This window comes from Harpia harpyja, chromosome 10 (genome assembly GCF_026419915.1).
Source record: "Harpia harpyja isolate bHarHar1 chromosome 10, bHarHar1 primary haplotype, whole genome shotgun sequence".
NCBI lineage: Eukaryota > Metazoa > Chordata > Aves > Accipitriformes > Accipitridae > Harpia > Harpia harpyja.
In genome coordinates this window covers 46,567,258-46,579,656 of record NC_068949.1, presented here as the reverse complement: position 1 = coordinate 46,579,656, position 12,399 = coordinate 46,567,258, and the positions used below count along the sequence as shown (strand labels likewise).

At 50.4% G+C, this 12,399-nt stretch overlaps 1 protein-coding gene across 2 annotated transcripts in view; it reads right to left on the bottom strand.

Moving 5' to 3' along the window:
- Nucleotides 1–12,045, bottom strand: part of INPP5A (inositol polyphosphate-5-phosphatase A) — a 259,975-nt gene extending 247,930 nt beyond the window's left edge. The window contains exon 1 of one of the 2 annotated variants that reach the window (XM_052800297.1): nucleotides 11,520–12,045. In XM_052800297.1, the coding sequence (XP_052656257.1) occupies nucleotides 11,520–11,594 (75 nt within the window). In that variant the 5' untranslated portion in view covers nucleotides 11,595–12,045. The remainder of the gene's footprint in view (nucleotides 1–11,519) is intronic. The other variant, XM_052800298.1, reaches the window with a different exon arrangement.
- Between the last annotated feature and the right edge of the window lie 354 nt (nucleotides 12,046–12,399).

The window sequence follows — 12,399 nt, the reverse complement described above, 5'->3', positions numbered from 1 at the left end:
TCTACCTCATGCACAGTACAACAAACGAGTTTTGGATACAGCAGGTTCCCATGGTACTTAATGCCTGTGATCTGCCGCTCCTTCTATGGTGTGCTAATGAAGCCTTTTAATGAGATCTGAACTTTCTACAGAAAGGTGACATTACTTAACATCCTGTAAACAGTCTTTGTAAGCCTTACCAAAAGGCAGACCAAGATGGAGCATCTTTCCCTGCTTTTACTTACTCCCATAAGTAAAGATAGACTTTCTCTTTTAAAGTCTATCTAAAGAGCTAGTTTTGTTACTCATTTGAGCTTGCATAAGCCAAAGGAACTTCTCACTAAGCAGGAGGCTCATACAGCTTGTATTAACTAAGCCTTTGTTTGGCCAGGAACTTCTCCAGTAATAAAACGTGGTGCATGCCCATACAAGCTGCGTTGAAGTCAGTACGTGGTTCTTCTCTGCCTTCCTCAAACTAAAGTGGAAAGAATGAGCCATCACCCTGGATCTCACCCATAACCAACACTGTCCAGTTACCCCTGACAGATCGCCACTCGACTCGGGCACGCAGCCTTTTAAGAGGCAAACATTGCACAGCCTGCTCTGGCTGGGGAGCTACCCTCACCTGCTTGCATCCCATCGTGGCCATGCCCCCGTCTGGGGATCTGGTGCCACTTGCCCGGGGCTGTGCAGGATGCTTGTGGCTGAACCCAAACTGAACCCTGATTTCCATAGCCTAGACCAGCGTTCCCACCATCAAACCAGCCCTCCTCCTGATAACGACTGGTAAATGCCTTCTGCCCTGAAGCAGTTGGGTTTTTTCTCCAGGTTGTTTTGAGGGACAGACAGTCCTGGCAGTTGCTGCACTGCTTCTCTACAACGCAGACATGCGGTCCCTCTTTGAACTGTGTCCATTACTGGTGTCCCCGTAGAGCGATCTGCAGCCATGAGTTCCACAATCCAATGCTCTGTTGGTTCCAAATTTGTGCTTAATTTAACACCACGTATTTTGTGTTGCAAAGAAAAACACCCAAACCACCTCGTTTCAGTGCCATTCAGTATACTTTACTCCTACATCCCTGAAAGAGACGGGCACAGCTTCTGCACGTGCATCAGCACATCACTACAAACTAACATTTTTTAATTCTGGCTCTCTGAAGACTGAACGAACATGGGTTCCTCCCAGTGACTAAATGCCGTGCTGCCCGCACTTCTGGAGCTGTTGATGAACAGCGAGCAGCAGACAGGCTTTGAAAACAGTAGGCAATTCCAGATTCTTTCGTTAAACTCTTTGCAAACAGGCTCCCGCAGGATGAGGGGGGGTCTCCTGCGCCTCGGCCCAGCACCCTGTTTGGTTCTGCAGGGAAGGAAAACACCGGGTGACCCCCTTTGCTGCCGTGCAGAGCTCCCTGCTCACATGGATGCTCCTGCTCTGCTCGCCTCGCCGCCGTACCCCCGGCCTCCATCAGCGACTGCCTCCTGACCGACACCGGGCTGCTCCTGCCTTCCCGAGAGAGGGGACGAGGCCGGCCTCCCGCCCCAGGGCTTTCGCCCCTTGATGCCCCGGAGGGGACGGGACCCTCTGGGTCCCGCAGGCCACGGCCCGGCTCCAGGAGCCAGACAAACCAAAACCCCAGGTGAAAACCCTTCCAGTCACGAACCACAACGTGAAATGAAAGTTCTTCCCACTGCAACTTCGCATTTGTAGTGGCATCCCTCAGCTGTCAGCACCACCTCAAATTACAGGCCCACAGGTCTTAAGCCGAGCTAAAGTTTGGCAAATACCTCGGTATCAGTAACAGTCGAAGCCCTAAAAGCTGTTTGAACCGGCATGTAAGCTACCTATACCATGACAGAAAGCTTCCAGTGCTGTCACGGGGTTTTTAATTACTTTTCTCAGCTTTGATTTTCTGCTTTGGAGGATATTATCTGTTAAAGCTGACCGACTCATGAAGACAAGTGCTTAACAACTTGAAGACGTTAATGAAAACAATCAATTACCTCCGACTTCAAAATATCATATAAAAGCAATGATCACTTTTGTTTGCTGTCAATAAATGCTTTAACTTTGATATCTTTTCCAATAACATATTAAAAATGAAAGTGATTAAATAGTACATTTACATTAAAAGATGACGTACAAATAATGAAAATAGTGCTAAAAGTGTTGAACAACTACCATATATGATTGGAAAAAAAAAGCAGTAACAGAAACATTTTACTTTTAATACTCACTCTCCCCCGGTCTGATGATTGTCATGCTTAATCTGACCTTTTCCACACCACGAAATAACATACTTCCCTGGAATTTTCATCAGGGGAAGACTCCTTGCCACTTCAGTAATAAAGATGCAAAAGGATGCTAAATGACTCTGTGATAGGCCCTTCACCAAAGGCAGAAAGTCTTGTTTTTCTGTGACCACTTCCTATTCCCTACCAAGCGAGTGAAAAAGGATGGTTAGAAAATATCAAATAAAGTATTAGACTACACTAATGTAGATATATTTTGAGAACTTCCACATACCGGCTTGCAGTCAGACCTGCCTGACTGACTTTTCCTTTTCCAAATTCATGTAAGAGTTTAGGGGCAGAGGACAAGGTAAAGCTACAACCAAAGTGGCTGGTCTTCTGGGCGGGGGTGGAGAGGAGACAACTTCCAGAGCACATACTTAAAAGCCAGTCTGCCTTCCAAAGTAGTCCAGCCATTTGATTTCCTCTTCTCACATGGAGGCCAAGGAACAGAGTGTTGATCGACCCTGGTGGAGAAGGAACTTTGAGTTTCACCCCGTGGAATCGCCTCTTCAACAGGGAGCAAGATGCTCATGGCATTAAAGGCAGCGCAACAACATGTCGAAGCCCAAGTTAAAGCTCCACGTGGAGCAGTTTTGTAACACGGAGGGAGTTACTTCACTGGAATTATGTCGTCCTGGCTCTGCCTTTAACAGGCTCGTTACCCGGCGCACCCCCCAGGGCCCCGGGGACGTGCATTAATAAATCAGATCCCTCTCACACGCATTCAATCCCTGCTGCAGCAGAACAGCTCCTGCTTCAAGGGGCAGTGGATGATGCGTTCAGGGTAACCAAACTCGCCTTCTTAATGGCTTTTGAGGCACACACAAAACTGCAAATGAAAAGGCTGCTTTTCTGAGCGGCATCCTCACTTCACATAATAAATGAGGAATAAGGGGAGAGCTTCACAAGTAAGTATGCACAGCACAAGGGAAAGAAAGCGTTTGAGAGAAAAAGAGGAAATATATTTGCAGGGGGTGGAAGATATAAACAGTATGTTGAAATAAGTAACAGAAAAGGGAAAAAGAGAAAAAGTACACAACAGATCAGCCTCTTAGAAAAATCATGAAATCTGGTGTTCTATGGGCAACTCCCTTTGAAACAGCAACAAAACCTTTAAAATTTGACCCTTGTGAGAGTGCTTGTACAAGCTAATAAACTCACAGATGCACATGTAAAGCATTCTTCCTATGCTATCCTACTCCCATTGCATAATTTCATATGCAAATATTTGGAGAATTAAATCCTCTTAAACCATCACACTGATACACTGGCAATTTGTGGAAGCTCAGCAAGTTACAAAATGCTAACTCTACTCCACCTGCTATAAAACCACATTAACAGAAAACTGTAATTATATAATGCACTTTGCCACTATTACTTCCTCATGAAAACATGTGCTCTTGCTGTTAATGATAACACTTAATCAAAAGGAGAGGAAAGATGGTCTACAAGATAATCTTCTGAGCTTCCTGCTTAAGGGAGGCTGAACACTGTACAAGCTCCTAATTAAAACTCTTTTGCTCAGAGAATTGTAAAAATATCTGCTAAAAAGAAAATTTGTTATTTTTTGTTAAAGAAAAAAGTGATTTATTTTTTTTTAAGCATACAACTCCATCTTGGAGGAAAAACCTCACCCTCTGTGTCGCCTGTACTATTACTGCTCCAGTCGTCTTCAGCAAATTAGAAAAGAGCTTTTAAATTTTGCAAGGACACGGATGCACAATAACGTGTCACTGCTTTACTGCACAACTGCTTCGGGTCTTGATCCTCATTTATACTTAAAAGGGGAATTTGCTCTGCCGCTCACTCTCAGCTATCGCCACTTATTATACCTTAGGGGGCTGGAAGCGAAGGGCTGGTTGTGAGCAGGACCTGCACAGTGGCCGCGCAAGCCCCCGGGCGAAGCACCCCTGGACCACAGCAGAGAGCTGTGCAGAGCCGGGCACCGGGGTGCTCTTGAGCGGGGGCACTGGTTATGAACGACCCCACCGGCACACACTGATGTGCCGTCCTTCGCCTAAGCTAGGGATGCTAAGAGCTGAATTACTTGGGAAGCTGAACCCTAGGAAGCTATAAATCAGCACGAGTATTTAGATCTTCTTCAAGCAGGCTGTGAAGGATTTAAGACAGACCTTGTCAAAACGGCACAATTGCGAGCGCATCACTCTTGCTGTATGTTATTTGACATTATCGCCTACCTAAAGACTAAATGAAGAAAGAACTACAAACTGGTATAATCCTTGCCCCAGCTATCCTACATTTTTGCAAAGCACAAGTATCAACAGTTGCAAGTTATCCCTGTATACCTGGAAAAAGCATTTTGGTAACAAAGACCAGCACAGGCATTACTGCTGGTGCAGCTCCACCGTACCGCCTAAGCCGTTCAGCTGTCCATGCACATGTCCCTGAGCTCATCCCCAGTCGCAGAAGCTAAAGAAAGCAAGAGGCAGTGAAGGAGTTTCAAACCAAAACACCTCTTCACAGCAGCAGATCAAGAGCTACACAGGAAGCAAGGGCTATCCGGCAGCCAGACACCATCACGTTGGGCCACCACTCAGCTTCATTCAGTTGCACATCTGGGCCAACAGTTGTACCCTGCTGGTAATGTATTACCAACAATTTCATTCTCAAGGTCCAACAGAGCCCTCAATTATTAAAAATATATTTTTTTCAAATGCACAAGCACTGCAGAGGCTAACAAAACAGTTTTCTCCTTCCCATCATCATTTTCACATAGCTCAAGAAGTTTTAGGTAGTACCAAAGTCTGGTCTACCTCACAACTTCACCTCCTGCAAAGAGGGTTTAGAATTGCATAAAACAGGAAAGAGTCTCCTAAAAAATAGCAGGAGTAGAGCAGAAACTGTAAGAAAAACATTGATTTGAGATTCTGCCATAGAAAACCAAACAAACAGAAGGCGGCAACAATGTTTAAGAAATTACCAGTGGCACTTACGCAACAAAAAACTAAAATCAGAAAGATGACACCAAAACAACCAGAAAATAGAAAGTGAGGCGTGCAGAAATAGATAAATTAGAGACTACTTATTTTTAGGGTTCCCATAATAGAGAACACTGAAAAATACTTTTTCATTGGCCTTCTATCTTACCGCTCAAGAGTATGTATTCCTAAAATGGAAGTCCTCAGTTACGAGCATGCAATTTTACAGCATCACAGAAAGCAAAACGATAAACCACCCGGGTTTCAGGGCAGCACCCCGGGGAGCTAGCCAGAGCTGCGGAGCACCGGGCTCGGCCCCAGGCTCGGCCCCGGGAAGCCGCCCAGGAGGGGGGTCAGGCCCGCCAGACCGACCCGTCAGCGGCCAGGGCTCCTTCTCCAACTACCAGCAAGCTTTGGGGAGCAGAGCGAAAGGAGGAGTTTGCTCCAAAGCACGCAAGCCATGGGCGAAGCCGGCCCGCGGCCCTCCTTGCTCGTCTGCCTCTGCCCCTCTTCCTCCAGCTACCCCAACTCTGTTCTCACCCCCTGCTTGGCCGGAGAAGAAGGGTTAGTTTACTCCTCCCTGCCAGCAGCGTGCCCGCAGCCACAGGCAGCCCCACTGAATCCGGCAGAAATACTCCCCGTACATTTAAATTTCTCATAGAAACATTGCCTGCAGCCGGGCACGTTTGTTTAGTTTTCTCTTCCACTCTGGATAACATCAACGCAGCCTGACAGTAAGGATGGAATAAGTGTTTTTCAGCAGTGAAATAATGTGATTTTAAAAAAAAATTTCAACAGATCAAGCATTATCTTTCCCTCAGTCTAGTGGCCATAATTTGAAGAAAAGAGGGTGCCTTGACTTGCAACATACTAGTCTTAATACTTAGTTAGAATTCAAAACCTAATTAATACATTTTTCATCCTACCACATTTGAAATATTCCACAAAACAAATAATCATTTTTTGGGGGGAAAAAAGAAACAGAAAAATAAAAAACCAAACAACAAAGCCAAAAAAAGCCCTTATCGTTATCACCTAATACCAGCTAAATCCACAGATATTAGATATCAAAATAAAACCACACCCACTGTTTCAGGATCGGAAAATTAAGATCAGCGTGATAGAGACATCTACACTGTGATCACCACCCATTAGAAGAACAGGCTGTTTTTAAAAATTATTATGGGAAGTATTTCTACCTCAAATTCAATTGATGAGACTTCAACTCTTAATAGAAGGAAAGGATATTCCAAGTTCATACTCAGAATTAAAGCCATAAGCGTACTTATAATAATAATAATACTACTACAAACAGGACTTGGAACAAGAAATTCCACCCCTGCCCTCTTCGTGAACTACATGGGAGACTTTCACCCAAATGTTGAGTAGGTTATAGGCCACTTGGGAATGTGAAAGCTTACTGCCCCATCTTGGCACTGTCATATGAAGGCTAGTATTTTGCACGGTCAAAGAAAATACAGGTAGGACAGTAATGCTGTTAGTCATTGAAAAATCTTGAGTATGGGTACCCTAGCACCACACAGCGATCCCCTAACTGACTTTCTCCCCTCCTTTTTTAAACTAATAAAATTACATGTTCTGTTTAGCTTTTACCTTTCTTGTCATCATTACACTTCTACTCTGGCCTAAGTTTGTCCTGAGAATTTGAGAACTGCATCAACCTCCCATTAGAGAAGAGCTACATACATTCAGCAGTACGAAGACAGAAAGAAATGTTTTCAGAAGTACCTACCTGATTTAGGCTCCTATATTCCAATTTCAAAGGAAGCTGGAACAAATGAACTATTTTCCAACCCAAGCAGAAATGTTGGAACTTGTATGGCTAAGTCTGCAGGGCATATTGGAAGTCTTTACCCTAAAGATCTACATCCAGAGGTTTAAACAACGTGGATCGTTAAAGTCACCTAGAACTAAAACAGGGAAAGACACTATTTTCAAGCGTGAGCACCGAGGTGTGTTTTCAGTATTTGTGACTGCACCCAGCTAAATATGCAGCAAACTAACAAAACTTCTGAGACAACAACAAAAACTGCATTGCAAAGATCTCCATCTGCCTCCGTCCAGCAGAAACAACCGAAGCCCCTTCGCTGTGCTGATGACGAAACACGCGGTAAGGGAAGTTTCCCCGTGACACCCAGTCTCTCCAAGACATCTGCCAGACAGGAGGGATGGAGGCAGGGGCAGAGAGGCTGCCTTCCTGCTTTCGCGGCAGACAGGTTTGGGGACCTGCCTGAACTAAGGACAGGCATGCCTCCCGCCACTCGTGCCCGTGCGTCTGCAACCCAGCCTGCTCTGCTCGGTGGCTGGTAAGGTGCTGCACTCGGGCTGAACGATCCTGCAGCAAAATCCAAGCGCTTCCCCCGCTGACGTCCTCTCACTTGACACGACACGCTCCCGACCCTGCCCAAAACCCTCCTGTGAGGCGTCCCACAGAAGCTGCCGGGACGGCTCGTGAGCCCCAGGGTGTCCTCGGGAGTTTTCCACAGATCGGCTGGAGGCATCTCATTGCAGGTGTCCGTACAACTTTCTGCCGGCCACCCACACCCAGCCCTCGGTGGGGATGAGCTCCAGCCGGCCGACAGCTCTCGCCGGCCCCAACGCCAGCTGCTCGCACCTGACTCCCAGGTTTTTGTCCCAAGGAAAACAAACAGCATTAAGCCTTTTAAAAGTAACTGAAGACAACGAAAAGGACGCACCAGGCAGGAAAAAAAGGCAGCACATGAAAGTAATTAAAATCCTATACAGTAAAAGCAGTGAAGTGCCAGGCAGATTGATTTCATGGCCACTACAGTGGTAGGCTCATTGAAAGGTAAATGTGAAATTTTGTCAGTGCAGACAGAGGAAGCAAAGAAAGCAAGGGAACCAGGGAGGGAGAAGCTTGTACCATAGAATGGTTTGGGTTGGAAAGGATCTTTAAAGATGATCTAGTCCAACGCCCCTGTGGCAGGCAGGGGCATCAGAGGAGGGGAGAAAACAAAAAAACAAAAAAAACAAAACAAAAAAAAACACACAAAAAAAAGGAGGAGTCACCCACAGATAACCTGAACTCCATCTTCTGTTGTTAGCAAGAGTATACTGTGATAAAAAACAGGAAATGTTCATACAGCAAGACAAACATTAAATGCTTAAGTAAACACAAATGTACCAAAAATCATATGCATTCATATTCATGAGATGCACATGTTCATAAAACTTTGAAAAAATATCTGTAGATGTAATACTGCATTAACGTTTTTAATGAAGCAGCAAAACTCTTCGAGGAATGAAAAACCCTCTTCACTGTTAACATGTTTATTCATGAGCTCCCAGGTCAGCATTGCAACAGGTTATTAGTGGATGTGGATGGCTGGCAGGAGCAAACCAGTATGTTATCGTAATTTCCTTCTGGCAATTGGAGAGGAAAAAAAAAAAAAAACAAAACAAAACCAAAAACCCCCCCCCAAACAATTTTCTCCACTTTGCAAAAGTATAGTCAGGTCAGCAATACCAGGATATAGGAAAGACTATCCTACCCAGACAAGCCTGCCTACCAAAGATATTTTAAATTATTCTTCTACAAAATAGTGATCTCAATGAAAAGAGCATTTGCATATACAGCATGTGCCAGCCAAAGGAACAGTACTCATACAAAACACATCTCAAGTGCAAATCGTGCTGTTGCCACACAGTAACGTTAAGATTACTTTAAACAAATCGGAAAAAGGTTCATCACAGAGCCAATACGCAAGGGTTTGCCAGCGTGGAACGGGGGAGCAGAAGTCCCACCCATGTGGGGCGAGAGCGGGAGTGCAGCCCCAGCGAGGGTGGGCAGCTTCAGCAGCCGAAGACCCACACCACCAGAACCCCCCGCCCGGACCCAGCCTGCCTACGGCAGCCCTTTACGTGGGGACACCCGCCCCAGAGCTCCGTGGAGGAACGCTTCCCAGAGGATGTCTGGCCCACGGTGAATCAGATCCCCAGAGCAAGAGAAGACAGGACTGCGTTACCGCAGGACACTCAGACCCGACCGTCCCGTCCACTCGGGGTTTCTGCACCGTGCTGTGAAAACGCATACCGTTACACTACCTCAAGGTCCAGGAAAATGTGACTAAAAATGTAGTGTTTAATTGAAGTACGTATCACCAACTGGAATTTGAAATCAGAAACGGAAAAAATGGATTAAAGGAACTGGAAGTGGCTTAGGTGAAGTCTATCAAAGCAGGAGTCCTTGTTCATAACCAAGATCACTTCAGGTCATAGCAGCAAAACTTACGCCCCAGCTGAGCAGGAAGAGCCCAAGAAGCAGAAACAGCCACTGCCAGCTCCAACACGTAACTCGAAAGCTAAGTTCACAAAACAAGCTAATGTCATCTTTATTGTGCCTGAATTGCACCGACATCACTCCAGAAACCTGACTGGGCAGTCGCCAGTCCCAACTCCAACAGCAACAAACCAGAAGCGTAATCACGAAAGTTCAGACCAGTCTTTCCATTCCCCACCCTGCAGTGGAACAGATCCAAATAAGCCCGGTTTTGCTGCCGTAGAAAACTAAGTTTTTGATCGCAAGGCAGTCGGTAGAGCAGAAGCGTTCCCCTCTTTGGTCATGCCGAATGATAAACAACAAATACACTTCACCTTCTCCAGGAAGGCCAGCGAGTCTCAAATACTAACTAGGAACAACCAGGAATCATTTGGTGTGACAGCACAGGGTCTCTTCAATGACAGTGCTCCAAGGTGGCCGCTTTTATCACTCTCAGCCGAAAGAGAGGGCAGGAGAGCACTTTGAACCACAGCGTTTGCCATGGGAGATAGCGGGCTCAGGTCAAATGGAGCTATCACCTTTAGGCTCTAGCAATGGCAACAGGAACGCACAGAAGTAATTATCTGCAAAAGTCCGACTGAACACCACGCGGCTTTACTCACAAATAGATACTGCACGAGCCCAAGGCCATAATCATGGAAATTATTGTGACATGAGTATTTTCACAGTGTTCACTTAATATGAACTGACACTTTTAAGTGTAAAAATAACTGCAGTGATAATTTGCCGAAGTTTACTAAACTTGGTGAAAAGACGAACTGCATCCTTTGACTACGCACATATAGATCAGAGTGCGTACTTCAGGTCAGCCTTCAAGATGACGAAAAAACAAAGCAAACTTTGAAGACTGGGGGGGGGGGGCACAAACAAAACACACTTACTGTAGCGCACATGGTGATCTGTGCGTAGGGCTGGCATATGAAGCAAAGCCAGTCCTAACACACACGGCAAGAGCAACGCGCAGCACATGTCTGGGCCCAGTTCTCTGCTAGACATACGCTGCTGCACGAACTGCAAACCCCTAGAAATGCTCCCTTTACCGTATGTGACATGCCAGCCTTGCTCAGTTCCAGTGGTGCGTTGCCACTGACTTCAGTGGTGCCAGACTCCACCCGGGGCGCAGCCCACGAGGTTTAGAAGCCTGGCTGCTATTCCAGATGTTTGTAAGCATCTGTCTTAATTCATGCAAGTTTGCCAGAAAGCATTCTTCTCTTTGCTTCGCTGCTAGCCCTATCAACTGTTGCGCTCGCCTTATTTGCAGCGGTGAGAAGCGCTCCAAACATTTGTCTGAGTACGCTACGCTAAACAGAAATTAAATCGTATTTTCATGTCACAACGTGCATGAAGCGTCTCAGGAGAAAAGCCTGGGGGTGAGCCCAGCCGCAGCCTCTGCGGAAGGCTGAGCGCTCCACGGCGGAATCCGTTTCTCCCCCCCCCCCCCGAGACCGAGAGCACCCAAGTTCCCACCCCCTGGACATCTCGGGAGGAACCGCGGCTGGAGGACCTGAGCCACCCGGGACGAGGTCCCACCACGCCGCGCGATCAGCGGCGGTCACGGCAACGGGGACACGGCACGCCCGCGACACAAGCCGGTCCACCGAGAGGCTGCGCGCCCCGGCGCCTTCCTCGGGGCTTCCAGGGGAGACAGAGCACCCCCCCCCCCCCCCGCCAAACGCAGCGGCCGGCCGGCGGCAGACGGACGGGACGGCTGCCGGGGCACCGCCAACACCCCCCCCCCCCCCCCCCCCCGCCCTCCCGCGGCGGGCAGCGCTGCTCGCCGCCGCCGGCACCTGAGGCCGGCCGGGACCGGGACGGGGCGGCAGCCGCGGGCGGGCAGGGGGCGGCGCGGCGGCGCTAGGACCGGCGCGGGGCGGCGGCCCGGGAAGCGGCGCGGCGGCGACCCCGGCAGCCCCCCCCCCCGACACACACACACACACCGGCCGCCGTTCCCCCCCCCCCCCGGCGGGGCGCGCGGCCGCGGTACTTACGTCGTCAAAGAGGGACCCGACGTTGGCCGTCACCAGGAGCACCCCGGCGCCGGCCGCGGCCCCCTTCACCGCCATGGCGCCGGCGCTGGCGGCGGGCGGGCGGAAGCGCGGAGCGCGGCCGGCAGCGGCGGCTCTGCGGGGAGCCCGGGGGGCGGGCGCGGGGCGCTGCAGCGAGCGGGGCGCCTGGCCCGCCCCGTCAGCGCGGGCGGGGGGGGCGCGGGCGGCGGCGAGTCCTCCCGGCGCGGGCAGCCCGCGGACATCCGCGCCGCGGCGGGGGCCGGCCGCCCTAGCGGCTGCTGCGGGGCCGCGGCGCTCAGCGCTCGCCCGCCGCCGCCGCCGCCGCCGCCGTCGTCGTCGTGCTGCTGCCGGGACGGCTCCCGCCGGCGGAGGCTGGCGCCGGGCCGCGGCGCATGGCAGGTCGGCGGGACGGGGCGGGACGGGACGGGACGGAGCGGATCGGCTGGTGGCGGCGCGGCGGGGCTGGTCTCGGCGCTCGCCGGCTGGGCTGGGTTGGGCTGGGCTGGGCTAGGCTGGGCCGGGCCGGGCTGGGCGGGCGCTGCGCGCACCGCGCTGCTGCCGCCGCCGCCGCCGCCGCTCCCGGCTCTGGCGGCGCGGCGGGCGGGCCGGGCTAGGGCTCTGCGCCCGCGACGTCACAGCGGCCCCGCGCGGCTCTTAAAAGGGCAACGCCAACCCCCGGCAAGCGCCCCGCGGGAGGCAGCCGGCGGCGCTGTCCCGCGGCCGCCCGTCCCCGCGGAGAGGGCAGGGCACGGCACGGCACGGCACCGCCCGGCACCGCCCCGCCCCGCCCCGCCCGCGGGGCGGGGCCGACGGCGGCGCTCACCTGGGCGGGAGCGCGGCCTGGCGCGGCCGGTCCGTGTCC